The sequence below is a fragment of the Trifolium pratense genome, linkage group LG4 (assembly GCF_020283565.1).
Source record: "Trifolium pratense cultivar HEN17-A07 linkage group LG4, ARS_RC_1.1, whole genome shotgun sequence".
NCBI classification, from domain to species: domain Eukaryota; kingdom Viridiplantae; phylum Streptophyta; class Magnoliopsida; order Fabales; family Fabaceae; genus Trifolium; species Trifolium pratense.
The window spans coordinates 45,887,351-45,908,085 of NC_060062.1; the positions used below are offsets into that span (position 1 = coordinate 45,887,351).

The following is a 20,735-nucleotide window of genomic DNA, read 5'->3' on the forward strand; positions in this document are numbered from 1 at the left end:
TGTACGTAGAATTAAATTAGGATTAATTTGTATGCGCTATAGCAAGTATAGATAGAAGCTCTTAATAAGATCCTTAATTTAGGTTTTATCTAATATGAAAAGAAAAAAAAATATGAAAGACTTCATTAAGTCCGTAAATGATAGCTTTGTTTACGGATCTCATGACATAGAGTAAAAAATTGGTGGTGGTGATTTTGTTAAGCATGTTGATGGTGGTGGAGGTGATGATAAGAAGGAATAATACTATTCTTTTATGAGGGAGAAAAAGAAAATAAAAGAATGAAATGTGTGTAGAGGATGACGGTTCAAGTGGTAATTTTAGTCACAATAAAAAAAATTTATAAAAGAATTTTGACAAAATTTTAGTCACGATAAGTTATGCAATGCAACTAAAATATGGTGTTATTTAATCAAATTATTGGGCTCAAGTGGTTAATGAGCTTCACTAAAAATGACGGATTTTGGGAGAACCTGAATTCGATTTCTGGATGAAACAATTTCTTGGCCAGACTTTACTTACCTCGCAGCCGAAATTTGGACTACTAGGGCCCCTTTTCCCTAGGAACCAGAGAGTTATAAACAAAAAAATGGTGTTATTCACAACAAGAAAAAATACCACACTAAACCGGATGCATGAGATAAACTAAAGAGAACTACCGGTGATTCCTTTGAATTGAGGACCATATCAGAGGTTTCATTTACTATTAGAGGTTTCATTTACGATTATTGTTAGTATTTTTTAACGGTGTTTTTTTTTTATATTAATGATATATTTATAATTAAACTCATTCAGAAGAATTAAATTTATTAATTATTTTTTAAAAAAACTAATTAAATTAAAAAAAAAAAAAGCAACATCATGCCTTGTTAGACCAAAAATATGAGTTGGGACTAAAAGTGAAACAAGTCTATTGAAGATCAAAATATTTGATTAAAATAGGAAAATAAAAGTTCAATTAAGCCAATTTTTTATTTTTTTATAAAGTACAATTAAGCCAAACAGACTTCAAAAGATCAGATTACATTTCATATTTTGATCTTGATTTTTTTAACAAACCAGAAGATCTTGCAAAGTGTATCAGTCATTCTATTTCTCACCCTAAGCATTTCACACTTTTTTATTAATTAAAATTAAAAAAGGTTTAAGCGTTGTTAGTTGACCCCGCTCAATTCGTTCATCCCCACTTTCTCCCGGAATAAATGACCGTTATTTATTCTCAAACACTCATTTTCCCATCTCTCCTATTATGCTTCTTCATCTTTTCCTTTCTTTCTTTCTAACTAACTAATCAATTCTTTCAACACCTCACTCACTCTTTTCCCTTTCTAATCATCAAACCTTCAAAATTTCTAACAATGTTACTACTGATTTCTGTTACACTGTCGTTTTTTAACATGAACCTGCGCGCGGTTCGTAGGAGCCTCTGAGTTGAATTGATAAAACAAAAATAGTAATAAGAGATTTGAGAAAGGGACATTTATCAAAAGTGTGATGGAGAGTTATTTAAATGAGAATTTTGGAGGTGTAAAGTCCAAGAATTCAACCGAAGAATCTCTTGGAAAATGGAGGAAACTATGTGGGGTTGTAAAGAATCCCAAAAGGCGGTTTCGTTTTACTGCCAATATCTCCAAACGTTACGAAGCTGCTGCTATGCGTCGCACCAATCAGGTCACCGATATATGTTTTGAATCATGATCGATGCATGTTTGGATTTGCGGTGAAAATGATAGAATGACAAAATTTTAGCAAATGTTATATTTTGGAGCTTCAACAAAATCACGTTATTATTGTGAATTTGCCAATTTCAACGCTCACATCGAAATATACATTCTATCTAATGAAATTATGGTGATATCGTGATTTTGTGGAAGCTCCAAAAGATTAGCTTTTGTCAAAATTATGTTATCCTCTAATTCTGTCAAACTCACCGTTAATCCAAACATGCACTAAGTCAGGTTTCTTTGTTTCGTAATTATTTTTATCTCGGATGTATTAGACTCAGATCAGTATTAAACTCAGATTGATATACAATTAATTTACTTCCTAATAATTGGATATGAAAGGGAGTATAATTAAGACATTAGGACAATATATTTTCAAAAAAAATATTTAATTATGCAAAATGCTGATACTTGATCATGTGGCATTACCTCTCTTGTTTCATTGATTTCATGATCTGTTGGTGAATTTCAAAGCCTACTTCCAGATAGCTTAAATCATGGTTCTCTAGAGATTTTTTAGCATAGCAAATGGCTGTTTCGTGTTAGAACAGCAACCTTGGTTCAAAAGAAAAATCGCAAGCAGAGAATACACATGATTTGATCACTGAATTTGGCCAATTTTGCCTTCTTCTATGATTGCAAAGTGACTGCAGTGTCGTCTATTATTCAAGCTTAAGGTTACAAATTATAGCTTGTGTTTAAATACTACGGTCCAATTTATAAGATTATCTTTGAAGTGTACTTAGGGGGTCATGCGCAACACTTAGAGTATTACTTTCGAAGTATGAAAAGGACTATTTTTCTTTAGACAATACTTGTAAAAAAATGTAATTTCTCTATTGTGTCCTTAGAACAATACCTCATTGAATTTGAGGTTGTGACCTTATCATTTATGGAATATGGATTCTCAAAGGCTTATTATCCTTAATGCAGGAGAAGCTAAGGGTTGCTGTTTTGGTTTCCAAAGCCGCATTTCAATTTATACAAGGCAAGTTTCATCAGAATTGTTCTGATAAGTTTACTATAAGAATCAATTTGTTTACTCTAATTGATTTTACACCCTGCAGGTGTTCAACCAAGCGACTACGTTGTACCTGAGGATGTTAAAGCTGCAGGTTTCCAAATCTGTGCTGATGAATTAGGGTCTATTGTCGAAGGTCATGATGTAAAGAAGCTCAAATTTCATGGTGGAGTTGATGGCATTGCAGGAAAGCTTTCGACATCAACCACAGATGGATTAAGTGGTGATTCTGAATCACGGCATAGGAGAGAAGAGCTTTTTGGCATAAATAAATTTGCCGAAACTGAAATTCGAAGTTTCTGGATTTATGTTTTTGAAGCTCTTCAAGACATGACACTGATGATCCTTGGAGTGTGTGCTATTGTGTCACTGATAGTAGGCGTGTTAACCGAAGGATGGCCGAAAGGAGCTCATGATGGTCTTGGAATAGTTGCAAGTATCTTACTTGTTGTCTTTGTGACAGCAACAAGTGATTATCGACAATCGTTACAGTTTAAGGATTTAGATAAGGAAAAGAAAAAGATTTCCATTCAAGTTACGAGAAACGGTTATAGGCAGAAAATGTCGATATACAATTTACTTCCTGGTGATATTGTCCATCTTAACATTGGAGACCAAGTGCCTGCAGATGGATTATTTGTTTCAGGATTTTCGGTATTGATCGATGAGTCGAGTTTAACAGGTGAGAGTGAGCCAATAATGGTGACTGCACAAAATCCATTTCTTCTCTCAGGAACAAAAGTCCAAGATGGATCATGCACCATGTTGATTACCACTGTTGGGATGAGGACTCAATGGGGTAAATTGATGGCAACTCTTAGTGAAGGTGGAGATGATGAAACTCCGTTGCAGGTGAAACTAAACGGAGTTGCAACGATTATTGGGAAAATAGGACTAGTCTTTGCAATTATTACTTTTACAGTTTTGGTTAAAGGACACTTGGGCCGCAAAATCCGTGAAGGAAGATTCTGGAGATGGGCTGGTGATGATGCAATGGAGATGTTGGAATACTTCGCTATTGCGGTTACTATTGTTGTCGTTGCAGTTCCGGAGGGGTTACCATTAGCTGTGACATTGAGTCTTGCATTCGCAATGAAGAAGATGATGAATGATAAAGCCTTGGTTAGACATTTAGCAGCTTGTGAAACTATGGGATCAGCCACCACTATATGTAGTGACAAGACCGGTACACTAACAACCAACCGAATGACGGTTGTGAAAACATGCATTTGTATGAATAGCAAAGAAGTGAACAATAATGATTCAAGTTTGTCGTCCGAAATACCAGAATCTGCTACAAAACTGTTGCTACAGTCGATATTTAATAACACGGGAGGAGAGGTTGTGCATAACAGAAAAGGTAAACGCGAGATATTAGGGACGCCGACTGAATCAGCAATATTGGAATTTGGTTTGTCACTAGGTGGTGATTCTAAGGCTGAGAGAAAAGCTTGCAAAATTGTTAAAGTTGAGCCGTTCAACTCTGAGAAGAAAAGAATGGGAGTAGTTGTGGAGCTACCTGATGGAGGTTTAAGAGCTCATTGCAAAGGTGCTTCTGAAATTATTCTTGCTGCTTGTGACAAAGTTATTGGCTCAAACGGCGATATTGTTGCTCTTGATGGAGAATCGATTAATTACCTTAACAGTATTATTAACCAGTTTGCTAATGAAGCACTTAGAACTCTTTGCCTTGCCTATATGGAAATGGAAAACGGATTTTCTGCCAATGATCCGATTCCTTCTTCTGGATACACTTGTATTGGAATTGTCGGTATCAAAGATCCTGTTCGTCCTGGTGTTAAGGAGTCGGTTGCCGTGTGTCGTTCAGCTGGAATTGTGGTGAGAATGGTTACAGGAGACAATATTAATACTGCAAAGGCTATAGCTAGGGAATGTGGAATTTTAACAGATGATGGCATAGCTATTGAAGGTCCTGACTTCAGAGAGAAGACTCAGGAGGAAATGTTTGAACTTATTCCCAAAATTCAGGTGATTCATATTTTCTGTGTCTGCATGCTGCTATGATTTTGTTTGTTTGTTTTCTGTCGTAACCGATACAATAGGTAATGATGGAAATGGTTGATCTGTTGATGCTTTTAGACTTTAGAACGCGGTGTTTATTTTGGTTTAGGTTATGGCTAGATCATCGCCTTTAGACAAACATACATTAGTTAAACAGCTGCGTACAACATTCGGAGAAGTTGTAGCTGTAACTGGTGATGGAACAAATGATGCTCCAGCCCTTCATGAAGCCGACATCGGACTTGCAATGGGAATTGCTGGAACTGAGGTGAGATAAATGCAATATATACTCATACAAATCACTTAGCTTTGTCCATATAGAACTCTTGAAAAGTATGAACCGTGGAACACAGAATTATCTGCTAATTTTATAATTTATATGCAGGTTGCTAAAGAAAGTGCAGATGTTATAATTCTGGATGATAATTTCTCCACAATAGTGACAGTGGCGAGATGGGGACGTTCAGTTTACATCAATATCCAGAAATTTGTACAGTTCCAGCTGACCGTAAATGTGGTTGCATTACTAGTGAACTTCTCATCAGCCTGCATGACAGGTTAGAAAATTAGCCTTCATAAGATGCAGAGATGTGTTTATATAGATTAAAAAATGGTTGTTTTTTCTTCACGTAAATGATTTTATCATGTGTATTTGCTCTTTTCAGGCAGTGCACCCCTCACAGCTGTTCAACTTTTATGGGTGAACATGATAATGGACACTCTGGGAGCGCTTGCACTTGCAACGGAACCTCCAACAGATGATTTGATGAAGCGTGAACCGGTGGGAAGGAAAGGTGATTTCATCAGCAATGTCATGTGGAGGAATATCTTAGGACAAGCATTGTATCAGTTTGTGGTAATATGGTTTCTTCAAACAGTAGGAAAATGGGTTTTTTTCCTCCGGGGACCTAATGCTGATGTAGTCTTAAACACACTCATTTTCAACACATTTGTCTTCTGTCAGGTAAACAAAAAACCTTCTGAATAAACTCCTCTTCACTCTCTTTTTCTGAACAAGCAAAGGTCCACATAACCAATTTACCATGTATGAAAAAAATGAATATGCAAATGAGTAAATATCAAATTCTATTGTATTATAACTTATAACCGTAGTTATTAGTATTTCAATATACATATAAGTCAAGTCATATCTCAATTCATTTATTAATCATGTATCTTACGATAACCATGATCATATCATTACTTACAAGACAAATTTGCTTTACCATTTTGTTTCTGCAGGTGTTCAATGAGATAAACTCTCGCGAGATGGAGGAAATAGACGTTTTTAAAGGTATATGGGATAATCATGTGTTTGTGACTGTCATCAGTGTAACTGTAGTCTTCCAAATCATAATAGTTGAGTACCTCGGAACCTTTGCAAATACAACACCTCTATCTCTGGTACAATGGATCTTTTGCTTAGGGGTTGGATATATGGGCCTGCCAATTGCAGTTCACTTAAAGCAGATACCAGTATGAACCCTGGTAGGCGGTAGCATCCATGTATCTATTTTTTTAAAAAGAAGTTTAAGGTTACCTGTGGTTACAGTGCTTTAAAGTTCCATATTATTCTTTGTACATTCACTGACAGAAGCTTTCTTGGGTTGGAACCAGAAATTGAGCAGAAAATAGAAATCTGGAGTCTCATAGACATTATGGTTAGCCAAATATATAAGTTATACTATCAAATCACCACATAAACCAATTTATATTTAATACATTTGTTTACTTTTAAAGACCAGCAGAATAGTAGTTTGAAAAAAGGTAAGAAAAAAAATTTTTAAACCAGGACTTTTGTAGTGGATAATGTTATTGTTGTCTCTTGTCATTGTTAGATTCAATGAGTTTGTACTAGTATGATTCCAAGTATTGTATTTGTAGCATTTTTCATTGAGAAGCAGAAATGTAACAATTTTTTTTGTCATGAAATAGAAAATCAAATTTGTGTGATAAAATGTTATTTCTGATTCAAATATGATTTTCTTAGCCGAAAAATAGATACTCCTGCTTTTAGTATCCGGCTATCTGCAAAACTTTCTTACTTTTTTTTATCTTTAACTTTTTTAGAAGGATTCCTTTTAATCTTCGTTGTCAATCTCCATTTATTTAGTGCTGATTTGACAAACTCAACAACCGGGGTCTAGCGTAAATAGTTTGTGCGCAGAGTGTGTGAGTGTTGTAAACTCTGGAGTACCGAGTTCATTTCCTACAAACAAAATTTTTTCGTCCAATACAAAACAAGCCATGTATTCACCATTATTAATCTTGTAAATCTATTTCCTTTACATTTTGTAGTGGAAGATATTCACTTGAATTTTCCCGCAGTTGAATTCATTAGAAAACACCAATTAATATTTCCCTACATTTAGAGATCACAAACTCTACAAGCTAAGGACAATGTGATCTTTGCCTAGGACAATTTTCTTTATTTTCAAAACCAAGTTTTCTCCTAACTGTAAAGGAAGTGTTGAAATTTGGGGATTCAGGCGAAAGAATAGGAGAAAATAATAAGGAACAATAAAATATTATTGATAATGATGTCAATAACCCTAATTACAATATTTATATTATTTACATTAATCAAATAGTATGATACTACCTTGGTATTTATAACCAAGTGAATAAATTTAAATCTAAACTAAATCCCTTTATTATAGGGCTAAGAATAAACAAACCAAATCGAGATATTTTCTCAACAAATAATATTATAATATTTTCTATTCTAACACTCCCCCTCAAGCTAAAGCTTACTAAGCTTTAAGCTTGTTACAAAATTAACCCTGAAAATAAATTAAATCCATTGATAGCAAGCCAACGAAGAGCAGCAACCAAAGAAGCAGTAGAGGAGCGGCTGAAGAGATGAATCCATATCAAATTAAGTAAAAATACCCGCGGATTGAAATATCACAAACGAGGGCCCGCGGATTAAAGAATCACAAACGGGTAACTGTGGTTAAAGGTAACGGGACTCGCGGATTAAAGAATCACAAACGGGTAACAGGATTAAAGGTAACGGGGACCCGCAGATTAAAGAATCACAAACGGGTAACAGGATTAAAGGTAACTGGGACCCGCGGATTAAAGAATCACAAACGGGTAACGGGATTAAAGGTAACTGGACCCGCGGATTAAAGAATCACAAATGGGTAACAAAATAAAAAGAAATTTCAATGACGGCTAGGGTTTATATGAAAAAAAGGTTAAGTAAAGCATATATGAACAAAAAGGTAAGTAAAACGAAGAATAATCGAGAGTTAAATCTCGGGGAAAATTGCAGCGGAATTATGTTTTAAGGTGGATACCATGGCTCTGATACCATGTTGAAATTTGGGGATTCAGGCAAAAGAATAGGAGAAAATAATAAGGAACAATAAAATATTATTGATAATGATGTCAATAACCCTAATTACAATATTTACATTATTTACATTAATCAAATAGTATGATACTACCTTGGTATTTATAACCAAGTGAATAAATTTAAATCTAAACTAAATCCCTTTATTATAGGGCTAAGAATAAATAAACCAAATCGAGATATTTTCTCAACAAATAATATTATAATATTTTCTATTCGAAGTAACAGAGGAATGGTCAAGAACAGATGTGTAGCTCCATTGGGCTGTCAAAGTTAAAGCAGGGTTGTTTAACTTTACTCTCTCAGTACTTTTTTCCTGCATTAGATGGTAGCAGAAAAACACACCTTCCTGTTGAATACAAAATGGCAAGCATAATTAAATTGTGCTTATTTATGATTACACAAGAAACAAAAACCAGATAAAGAACTAATAAAACTCACACTGTCTAAATTTAGCTGCAATAAGATTTCACCTATGTGCAGATCCATGATTTCTCTTGTTAATGCAGCATCAAAAGCCACCATCAATGTGGCAGCCAAGGCGATAGTCGATGGTCTATGATCCATCAAATTAACATCTACATAAAGTAAAGAGAGAGTTAGAGTTTTGAATAAAATGAATAATAGGAATCTTTATTAATTTATCCATAACATCGTCACCTTTCAAGATAGCCAAAACATGTTCTACAGCTTGTGAGATCAATGGTTCTTGTGGATATTCAGTGCAAAACAAGTAAACAAAGTAACGCAGAAAATCAAAAGGCGTGACAGTTGGCAATTCCCATTCCAATGTACTAAAAACTTCTACCTCCATCTCCACAATACACGGCATGTCAACAAAACCTTGCTCTTCGTATGTTTCCGTTATGTATTTAAATAGAAGCGGTAGATCACGCTCTTCCATCATCTTTGCAGCAAGAGACGAGCATGCCACAGATAATAGCTGAACATACCTCTCTTCCTATACACCATTCCAAGAAATAAAATTAGAATGAACGTAAAAAGCGAAAAACGAAAAATGAAAAAGATGAAAATATGTGTCAGTGCCACTGAGTTAAAAGGACTTAGTTACATGGATGTGTTTGTGTTGCTTCAAAAGAAACTGATCAAAGTATGTCACTGACAAATAAGCTGTACAGAGCTTGAATCCAAGTTTTTCCTGTATCTGATATAAACGTTACAAACTTTTCATCAATTATCAAAAACTAAAAATAAAGAACTGTACACAAAAGAAAAGAAAATACTTACTTTAAAAATGTGGTCGAGGGCATTAATACGTAGTATGTTGTTGAAATCAACATGGCCTATGGTGGACTTGAAGCAATAACTGAAGGATGGGAACTTTCTGTTTTCAAGTGTAAACAAATACTCAATGTATTCCTTTTCATATTTGGAATTGAGATTTTGGTTCAATGAGTTGATGGTAATATTTTCATTGTAATCATTGTTTTGCATGAAGAGGAATGCGTGGTCTTCATCATCACATAAAAGGAAAGATGTGTCCATTGGTTTTCTTCCCTTTTCTTTGATTGATTCTCTGTAATTTGTGGAGGAGAAAATCTAACCAAGAGCAAGAAGTGGGTTCTTTGCTTTGCATAAACTGTATAATATATAACCGCTAATTACATGAGTAGGAAGTGGAGGGAGGTTAACTAATTCCACTAATCCAATATTATTACACGATTAATCCAAATATTTATTAATTGACTGTCAAATTTCTTATTATTTATTATCTATACTCCTAAAATCAACACACACACGTAAAGGAATATTGCAGAAAAACTGTAATTTAGTAGTGAGAGAAAAAAAAAATTAAAATAATAACATTCTGTGATATGAAAATGTGTGGGATTTTAATCTAATGAGAGTCTGTGATATTTAACATATGCCTTTAATGTAAATAAAAAATGTGTCAGAGCTTGTTCTCTTCCCCCCATCTGTGTAACTGTAAGTATTTAATGTTCAAACTCAACAAAAGCTATGGGACTAATGATGAAAAGGGGCAACTAAATTAAAGTTGGGAAAACATTATTGTCACTGATTTACTTTGATAGACTATTTTTGTTTCATATTCACAATATACTAGGGTGATAAACTGTCGTCATCTGAACTTGTATCTTGTCTTGCACGGTACCTGTTGAGAACAGGTAACGATGCATTTGCAGCTATCCTGAACGATCTGGATGAAGCGATCGAAGTTCTATCCTGCATTCTTCCCACTTCTTTGCATACTTGATCCAAAATATTTAGAAAGTCTCTTACAATCATAAAAACTCTAAAAGGGTGAGCTTCTTCCTTTGTTGTATCCCCATGAAAGTATTCTGTAACTTCTTTCACAAGGTATAAGGCCCTTATCTCATCAGCTTTGATCTCTAGTATTTTCTCTTCGGCATCTTTCAAAAATATCTCTGTTGAGTTAAAGAAGTTTCCTTGCATATCTGGTTTTACATGTTGTAAAACCAATCTCACTTTCTCAAGCCCCATATCAAGCTTTCTGACATAGCTGCTTAAGACATCCGAGTCCATTCCTGCCGCCTTTTTTACATTACCAAAGTCTCTACTCAATCCAGCCACAACCTGCAATCCTTTCTTTCTGAACTCGTCCTCATTGAACTGGGGATTTGTTTGGTTTTGAACATTCTCATTTGTGGATTCAGCACCTGTACCTTCAGATCTAATGATCTCTTGCACAACAAAATGGAGCAATGTTGTCTTTCCATCTGTTCCCTTTATATCTGCAAGTTTCAAGAGTGTGTCCAGTTTGAAAGATTTAGCACCGCCGCGATTGGTTCCAACATTCATTCTGTTTCCTGTCCTGAGAACAGCTTCAAGGAGTTTGAGGAATAAGCGGCTATTCTTTAATTCCTCACTTGCTGCCTGAGATATATTAACAACTAGTTGATTAGTTTAATTATCAAGAGGGGGAAGAAAATGTAATTGAAAATTTGAAAGCACAAACCTCGAGGGATTGGAAAGATTTCTTAAGATAGTTAACTTCTGTTTCAAAATTAGCTCTGTACAACATGGCTTCAACTCTTTTAAAAGCTAAAGGGATATCGAGCACTTGCTTAAGAAATCTTTCTGCAGGCCCAAGTTTTGAAAGGTCACCATCATAATTTTTTAGTTTTATCTCCTCCTCCTTTGTAGGAGCCATCTTCACTAGAGTTTCAAATAACTCAGTGCCTAAACCTTCAGGATTCCCTGTGTCATGCATAAAAAGATCATAAATTATTGTACATCTATATTATATTATATTATATTATATTGTTATCCAATTTACAAGTTGGATGGCCAATTTGCTGAGAAAGAAAGGATAAAGGAACACTGACACAGAAGAAAGAGAAAGATAACAAGGAATAATCATATGCTTAAGGAATACTAAAAGAAGGAATATATGAGGGTTAAACGGTTAAAAGTAGTAGCAAAAATAGTAAAATGATCTGTCTTAAGCACGTGCCAGTGATGATTCATAAAAAGGATGCACTGCTATCAGGGCAAGCTTGAACGTTACAGCTATAAAGGCAAAGCTATGTTGTTGATGAGAACTTTTAAGGTAATAGGGTAATTCATTATGATGGCAAGGAAAGTATCAAGTTTAATAAAATTAAGAGTTAAAAGAAGAAAAATAGAGTGTGATAATGATTAATGAACATATATACCATGGTGGATGTTTGGTCATTGTTCAATACTTCTCGACGATGCCAATTACCAGACTATTGGAAAAAAAAACTCAAGTACCAAATTTTAAAAAATAAGGCCCGAAAAAAGTTCATAAAAAGTGACACCCCGGTATCAATCTAATGATAGACACGTCATGGTGCTCTTTGGTGGAATCGTTGAGCCACTGCAATTTTGACACAAACTACGTTGTCATCGTGATCATGATTAATACACTTAGTCATATCAATGTAATATGGTAACTTAAAAATTTCTCCCTTCCCCAATAGTTTTTTTTTTAAAAAATGTAATATGATAACTTTGATCTTAAGTAAGCTAAGCACTCATTTTCAAAATGATTCATCATGTTTAAACTGTTAGCTTCAAACTTCTACAAACAAATTATATGGCCGTCTAACTTCAAAATTTGCAGCCTAATAAACTTCTACAAACAAGTTATATGCCCGTCTAACTTCAAAATTTTGTTTTGAATTCGAAGTTGACATCAAACAATATAACAGAAATACAAAGATTGAAAAATAAAACAAAAGATAAGATGGAAAAATAATCCCAAACATATGTGATCAAGGGCAATAGAAATTTGAGAAATGCATCAAAGCAACATCTACTGCAGTACTGCCCCCATATATGCAGTAAAAAATTCTCCTATGTTCTTGCTGCAATTAAAGTCTAAAATCTAATTAACATTCAGAAATAAGAAAGAATTAACAAATAAACATACCATCTAAAAGAGCTTCAGAAACCTCATCTCTTGTGACATTCAATGCCCTGAGTAATATAGCTATATTCTGTGATTTCTTAGGATCTAACACCCTATTCTCATTTTCAACAGTAGAAAAAACTGGTTTCCTGGTTACAGACATCTCTTTAGCTTTAGGAGCAGTATTTGATGAATTACAACCAAACAGTGTCTCCATCATATCCTCATTTAACCTTCATTACCATAAACAAATAATAATCAATTACTTCAATAATTCACAGTCCTAACTAAATATCCACAAACCTGATAGTATTAATTAGGATTAGTACTTAATTAATTAACTTACTTAAATGAGCTTGATTTTAATTGGTCCCACACAGTAGCACGATCTGAAGTAGCACGAACTTTATCCCAATGCAGAGCTTTCAATTTAGGTTTTCCATTTGCTTCATCAAATTCAATTTCATCATCTTCTTTCAAAGCTTTCTTCACATTCAAACTGTTACCAGATGCAGAATCTGTTTCATGAATTGAAGACTGAGACCGTTGATGATGCTTCCTTGAAACAGAGGAAGATGGTGCAATAACCGGTGACGGTGACCAACCAGTTCTCGGCGGCGGCGGAGGTGGAGGAGGAGGAGGAGGAAGGTTAAGTAAACCTATGGAGTCATTTGAATGAAGATGCGTCAAATTCGGCGCCGGTGGCGGCGATGAGAATTTCGGCCTTCTAGAAGAACCACCACTACCTATCGATGGTATCATCACCGGCGGAGAACTAGAAAATCGAGATTTCGGTGAAGTTCTCTTTGAAAAAGGAACCACCGGAGTTACCGCAACCGGCGCAGTTGGACTTCCGTTTGCGAGAGAGCTTTGACGAGAAACCGTCGTGTAAAAACTATCTTCACGGCTGAGATTTAGTGAAGAAGTCTCCCGCGGCGAATGAAACACCGTCTCGTGACTATCATCGTTATCTGACGACGACGACGAAGAAACCGCCGGTGGAGAGTGAGAATCAACGACGAGAGACTTCGTAAGCGGCGGCAATGGATGTAACTCAGGACTCTGACGGTAACGGTTAACCTTGTGAGGGTTAGTTACACCTACCGGCGTTCCGTTAGGCTCTACAACAGTTCCAATGTAGAGAAAACTTGTTGATGATGATGATTGCGCTTGTGGTGGGACCCGCGTGGAATCTTCTAGAAATGAATTCAAATTCTCACCGACGAGTTTCCGTTTATCTGATTCCGACGAGTGTTTCTTCTTCATTCTATTATGCTTAAACAATAAGAAAGCTACAATGCAAAACATGACACATATCGAAAATGCCACTGTAACCGCAATTGCAATTTTCTTAGCAGGTTTAGTAGGTTTCGTCGCCGTTGGATTTGCAATTGTGGAGTTGAAAACTGACGGTGAAGGTAGATTCGGATTATTGTTGGCCGCCACCGGAGGCGGTGGTCCGGTTGGGAATTCATTGAAAAACGGAATGTCAGGTGACGGAGGAGTGATGTCTGGTTGTGGTGGAGAGAATTCCGGCGGTGGAGCAGAATTGACCGGAATTAGTAACGGTTGGTGTAAGATTCTTCTGTTGGGAATTGGAGTGAGTGAAGTTAGAGAGAATAATGATATGAATATGATAAAAAAGAAATGATAATGAAAATGTTGATGAGATTTCATGGTGAAATTTAGTTGAATTGTTTTAGCCAATGGTGCATTTCTTGGTTTTGTTGCAGGAGAGTCCAAAAAAGATGGAGGAAACTTCCTAGAGATAACTTTTCTGTGCACAAGTAAGCCATTGGTTTATCTTTTTTCTTTCTTATTTATTTATTTATTCGTCATTTCTTTCATGGCAAATTAATTTGTTTAGATGTGTATATCATATGATACTAATGTGCATGGGGTAAAAAATGAATGAGACACACAATAGTAATAATAAGCATATGGATGGATGGGGTCAGTCACACCTTTTCTGCATCATTTTTCAGCTCATACTATAATAATGTAGTGTAAATGTATCTATAATTGACAACCAAAATCAAAATTGTATATTCTATATCATAGTTGGTTTAATTGATAAAGAGTTGATTTATTGAGTTCAACTTATGCTATTAAGAATTTTGTTGATGGATATATGTAAGTAACTATATGCGTTTTATGAACCGGCTCAACTAAACTAAATCACATTTTTTTGTCATGTCACAGTTTTCACTGATTCACGATTCAAAGAACATCGACATAAGTCATCGCAGCTGAAGTTGAGTTCACGCCCTTATAATAGAATATAAGTTAACTTATTGTTATTTACAACAAATTTTTTAGTCAATTCTCATCACATTATTATTATTATTACAATTACAAATTTGTAATACATTTCTCATCTTTTATATGCTGTGAAAATTGATTATTCGCATTATCAAAAGAAGAAGAAGAAGAAAAAATTGGTTATTTTCATTTTAGATAATGACTTTTCATCGTGTGTTTTTTATTAGAGAAAAACAATATTCTCTTTGGCTGGTAACGAGGGCAAAGCACAAACTCTATCTTTTATGATGCCTTCAAGTCCACTGCCCATTTTTTCAACTTTTTTCTTTTTCTTCAGCTCAGTACTTGTTTCCACCTCCAAGTTTGAATATATTGTGTTTGCACTTTCAGGGAAATAAAAAAAAGTAAAATAATAAAAATAATATTAATAATAAATAATAATAAATAGGGAAAAAGAATAAACTTGGGATATTATTGCAATTGGTTAGAAGCATATGCAAAATGTGTGCCCAATAATTGTGAATTGAGTTTTATGTTTTGTACTGACTACTGAGATTTAGTCAAGTGGACGGTGTGATGATTGATGTTGATCCTTAATCACACCATTACAACGCCTTACCTACTTAGTGTAAAAGGGTGTGATTGTGGTGAATTGCAAGAAGGTTCGGAAAAAATCAACATCAACATGTTGTTAAAGAGTTAGTTTATCACATTTGAATTTGATACAATTACTGCGTGAATGCAATGGTAACGGTTGGTGATTGTTTTATCAAAATAGATGATTTAGATTAAACTAGTCACTATTGCACGAGTTTTGTACACCAGCATATATATATATATATGGTGACTTCTAAGGTGAGGGAGCAACTAAGTCCCTCACCGGTGTACCATTAAAATTTACCATTAGATTAAATTAGGTTACATGATAACACTTCTCACTCTCACACATAATCACTAATCATTCTAACTTAATCTCATTGTTCATCGTTTGTAGTCATCTCCCCAAACATCAAACTCAATTTGATTCTCCACCACCATCTCCCACCCTTTAAAACATCTACCAGTGACTTTAACTAGAGAAAAATTAAAACAAGGAAAAAACAAGTTTATGAAAAAGAAAGAATGTTGAACCTTCTCACCCTTTTCAACATACAACCATCAAAAGTAAGTTTAAAATCTAAAAATTCATCATAAATGTCTAATCTCCATTGCCAAAAAGTCCAATTATTTTCCTCAATTGTGTTTTTGTTTTCTATTTCCAATCCAAATCCATGGAAATCGTTACTTTAGGGTTAATTTTGGTCTTCCCTTTTTTTCAAACAAATTAGTAATTAAAAGAGAGAGAGATTAGTAATTAAAACAAATTTAGTGATGGTATGATTCTGGTGCAGCGACAAAGAAAGAGAGAGATATGGGAATCCTGGGTGGATCAAAGAAAAGATTTGTAGTTTTACAGTGAGGAAATATATGATTTTATTTAATTATTTATTTCTATAAAAAGAAGGTTTTATATGGTGTCGTAATTAAAAGATGGACCATTTAATCCAATGGTGAAATGGTGTGGTACACCGATGAGGGACTTAGTTGCTCCCTCAGCTTAGAAGCCACCTATATATATATATATATATATATATATAGGGGGTTTTCTAACTTAGACCCTAGTTAGGTCTAAGTTAGCAAGGTGCACCTTTTGAGTTGGACAAAAATACCCTTTTTTTTTTTTTTTGAAACAATAGAGCAACTGGGGCATGTATGTAATTTGCATCATAAAAATACCCTTTTTTTTTTTTTGAAACAATAGAACAACTATTACATTTTTTAAATTTCTTCCAAATTTCGACCTCATTTTACGTGCGAATCGAACGCCGATTTCAAAAACTAATACCGGAAACCTTTGTAAAATTGAAAAACGATCAAAATCCATATAAGGAACGTCGAGTTTCGTTGAGTATTGAGGGAGATCGAACCGGGTCAAAAACCGGGTCGCACGACCCGTTTCTGCATAAAACGGGTGGGAGGGACGATGAACAGTGCGCGTCGCCCACGCCCACTCTCACCGGCGGCGCGTGGGGGCGCGTGCGGCCTCAGGGAGGCTCTATTTTTTTTTATTTTTTCATAATAAAATAGTATATAATATTCTGGAAATTTTGGTATATTGTATGAAATTTTTGGAGACCTGAAACTATTTTTAGTTAATTAAATGAGTAAAAAGGTAATTAAAAATATTATAATTCCATAAAAAATTTCCAAAATTTTATGTAAAGTACTATGAATTATTTAGAACCCTCTTGTGTACCTCACTCTTCCTAGTTCAAGTCATGAAATTATTTTCACAAATTCCGCTGATTATTTAAAACCATTTAACAAATAATAATAATAATTTCATAGATTTGTACTCTGAAACCAATTGTTTTTTTATTTGTTTCTAATAAAATATTAGATAATATTCTGGAACTTTTGGTATATTTTATGAAATTTTTTAAGACCTGAAACTATTTTTCGTTAATTAAATGAGATAAAACGGTAATTAAAAACTATTGTTTGCTTCTGAAACCATTTAGCTGGAAGAATGGTTTCAGAGAGTTATACTGTGAAACCATTCTAGCAGTAAAATGGTTTCAGAAGCAAACAATTAAAAATCAACTCCCCTGAAACCATTCTATCAGTGAAATGGTTTCAAAGTACAACGCTCTGAAACCATTGTACCAGCTAAATGGTTTCAGAATGGTTTCAGAAGCAAACAATTAAGAAATTACTCACTGAAACCATTCTACCAGTAAAATGGTTTCAGAGAGTTATACTGTGAAACCATTCTACCAGCTAAATGGTTTCACAGTATTATATAAAGATAATTAAAGGTAGTGAAAAATTGAGTTTTTTTTTTTGTGTCCAAATCAAACGAACCAAGTCTCTATTTGTAGACAAAAAAAAATTATGAATTTTGGTATAAAAATAAAAAAATAAAAAATTAATTTACAACGAAATAATTGAGTTTAAAGTATTAAATGAAAAAAAAAACACGCCAACCACCCAGCAGTTGACACGTGTCCTGCTTTTTTAAAATGAAATTTTCTCTCTCCAGGCGCAGATCTAGTGTGGTGCACGCGCTGGCTTATCATGGAGATGGATGATCTAGACTGTCTGATTGATCCGACAGCCATGATGAGATCATCTCTTGGCCGTCTGATGGAAATCAACGGTCTGTAACGGTGGTCCTGCGGTAGGCGCGCGACACTGGATCAGCGCCAATATGTTTTTTTTTTTTTTAAAAAAAGAAAGGGTATTTTTGTCCAACTCAAAAGGTGCACCTTGCTAATTTAGACCCAACTGGGTCTAAATTAGCAGCCCCCATATATATATATATATATATATATATATATATAATAATTTCAAAAATAATAAATAAAAACAAATCAAAATATAGTATTGATAAAAATAATAATATTCAGTACAACGATAGATATAGATAAATAGTTTACAAATTAACTACTAAACATTATGGAAAATTTCTTTGTAAATCATATTTCCAGTTTCGTCTGTGTCTTCCCTTTTTCATCGGTTATCAATATTTTCAAAACTTTCCTTAAAATTACTCTTGACACTGCAACATATAGTTGGCCATGAGAGAAAATCGATTGTGGAAGATACACACCAACATGTTTAAGTGACTGACATGACTCTTATTGATAGTCATAACAAATGAAACAACCATTGGAAAATGTCGACGTTTAAACTTAAACGGTATTCTTTTATCTGAAGGAGTCAATGATAATCTATGAATAAAAACTTTCTCACCAATATTGTTTCCTTTTGGATCAATTAGTGTAGCATAACGATTCACGGTGTCACCAAAATCCGATGAAAACATTTTTGGCAACATGGCGGCGCCCTAAAATAAAAACAATAAAATTGTTAAATTTTTATCAATGTTAAATGACTTATTACAACGCATACAATCATATGCTATGATAGGAATACTTGCTTCATCAAGATGAAATTCAACACAATAAGTTCGATACTTGATCCGACAATAATTAACGTACTTCTCTATGTCAGTTATTGGATTTTGGATCTAATAGTGCTATGTGTTTAATAACAAAAAAAATCAATAAATATAAAATGGGGTGAGAATGATTAGTTAGAACGTATAAAATAGAGATGAAAGCAATAAAAACCTTTTAAACAACGTAGCGCAAGTTGAGTTTCTCTATTTTGATGATCCATATTTGTCAATGAAAAAAGAAAACATGTGAAACTCATCTATATATAGATGAAAGGTAGATGATATAAGACTATATATTGATGTGTTTTTAATTAATGATTTTTATTTAATAAAAAAATGAATATGTACGAAACGGGAAAAAAATCGGGTTTTGTATAAAAAAAGTTAAAAAAACGCAGTAACATATTTGATTTTGTAGATGGAAGAAAAAAGTGGTTTTTGTTTGTAGAAAGAAAAATAAAACGTGTTAAGTTTTAAAAGTGTGCATTTAAATTATGTTGATTACTTGTTGGTTAGAAAATTATTTCAACATAATTGATATGGCTTAGTGCTAAGTTTATAAAGAAATATAACTAAAAGGTTATATGTTCGAATCCTAATCTAATTGTTTGTACAAGAACTATACGATAAAAATTCTGCGGTCGAGATTTTTTACTGCTTGTAACTGTTAGTGCAAAATGTATTCTAAACAATATCTTATTCATTTAGTGTTTTGATGATAACAAACACTTAATAAAAGATGTTTTTCAATTTATCTCTAGATATGCGGATTTCCAAATTTCAATTTGAAAATGATCATTTTCAGCAAGTGTGCATTTTTTATTTTGCAAGTTTGTCATAATTTCTCTTCCAACTAAATATGTCTTGCAATAAATGCCGAAATCGTTAGGCCAGACATGCATCGTGACCCAGATTTAAACCTGGAATCTCACAATTATATGTGGGTTTAATTTTAGTGGATTACGACTTCATTTAAGACCAAATAAAAAAAAAATGTCTTGCAACATCGAGGGGGTAAATGTTTTTAGGGTAATGTTAACATGTCCACCAAGGGTAAAATGAATCTATTATCCATCTTATCCATTAATAATTTTGTGTTGTAATGGAGAAGATGAATCTATTATCCATTAATAATGTCTCATATTTTGTCAAATGTGTCCTCGTTGTGCGATAATATTCTATTAAGTAATATGAAAGATATTTTAAAAATGTTAATCCATGAGATTGTGAATGTCTCTCCTCTCATAATGTGAAACCTCTGGTGCACTTGTAACAAATTAGTGTTTGATGTGTTCAATCGATACTATGGGTTTGTCCAATATTTTGCATGGAGAAATTCATGATGCTCTTATAGTTTGGATTAAGTTTTGTTGGGATGCTGGTTATAAGAAACTGGTTTGTTTTTTGGACTCTCTTCATGTAGTGCATTTGGTGTCGAAGGAAGTGTCGAGGCTCCATCATTATGCCAACCTCTTGGAGCTCATTTAGACTTATTTGATTAAGGATTGAGATATTTCAATTCATCATATTTGGGAAGAAAACTATTGCATGGATATGCTTATTAATTAACCTAGGTGCTAATCATTAAGAGTCTTTTTGTGATGGTGCATGAACCATTACATCGTCTCTCTTCAACCTTTACTAGTTGATATTGTAGGAATATCAGGGGCGTCTCTGAGTTTTAGGAGGCTCTGTGCAAAATATAAAAGTGGCTCCTTAATAAAAAAAATATTTTTTTTTAAATATTGTCGATTTAAATTGCATATAATATAAAAAAAACTATTTTTATTCTTGTAAACATATAAATTATCAATATTAAATCAATTGCATTAAATCAAATGGAACAAGAAATACAAAATAATTATCTTTGTATATAACGTCAAAGAGGAACCTCCTGGGTGGGTGGGGTAGCTCAGTTGGCACTTGCTGACTGAGCGGGTGTAGGCTGTTGGTCAGGGGTTCGATC

General features: G+C 34.0%; 3 protein-coding genes across 4 annotated transcripts; 1 reads left to right on the forward strand and 2 right to left on the reverse strand.

Annotated features, from left to right (window-relative positions):
- The first annotated feature begins 1,492 nt into the window (after positions 1-1,492).
- Positions 1,493-6,247, forward strand: LOC123919752 (calcium-transporting ATPase 2, plasma membrane-type-like). Of its 2 annotated transcripts, XM_045971743.1 has the most exons (7): positions 1,493-1,669; positions 2,656-2,710; positions 2,790-4,732; positions 4,875-5,033; positions 5,151-5,322; positions 5,431-5,729; positions 6,008-6,247. In XM_045971743.1, the coding sequence occupies exons 1-7, from the start codon at positions 1,493-1,495 to the stop codon at positions 6,245-6,247; spliced, it is 3,045 nt and encodes a 1,014-aa protein (XP_045827699.1). The 2 variants fall into 2 exon arrangements, with proteins under 2 accessions (XP_045827699.1, XP_045827700.1); XM_045971744.1 differs by lacking the exon at positions 1,493-1,669 and having other exon boundaries at positions 2,650-2,709; positions 2,786-4,732.
- Positions 6,248-8,513: 2,266 nt separating this feature from the next.
- On the reverse strand, positions 8,514-9,632 carry LOC123922760 (cyclin-D5-3-like). Its single transcript, XM_045975451.1, has 4 exons — positions 9,375-9,632; positions 9,199-9,291; positions 8,787-9,087; positions 8,514-8,704 (listed from the first exon to the last, which is right to left on the reverse strand). The coding sequence occupies exons 1-4, from the start codon at positions 9,630-9,632 to the stop codon at positions 8,514-8,516; spliced, it is 843 nt and encodes a 280-aa protein (XP_045831407.1).
- Positions 9,633-9,998: 366 nt separating this feature from the next.
- LOC123919753 (formin-like protein 6) lies at positions 9,999-14,594 on the reverse strand. The gene is made up of 4 exons (XM_045971745.1): positions 12,851-14,594; positions 12,526-12,737; positions 11,086-11,327; positions 9,999-11,003 (listed from the first exon to the last, which is right to left on the reverse strand). Exons 1-4 carry the CDS (start codon positions 14,179-14,181, stop codon positions 10,209-10,211), a joined length of 2,580 nt encoding a protein of 859 aa, XP_045827701.1. The 5' UTR covers positions 14,182-14,594; the 3' UTR covers positions 9,999-10,208.
- Positions 14,595-20,735: the final 6,141 nt, after the last annotated feature.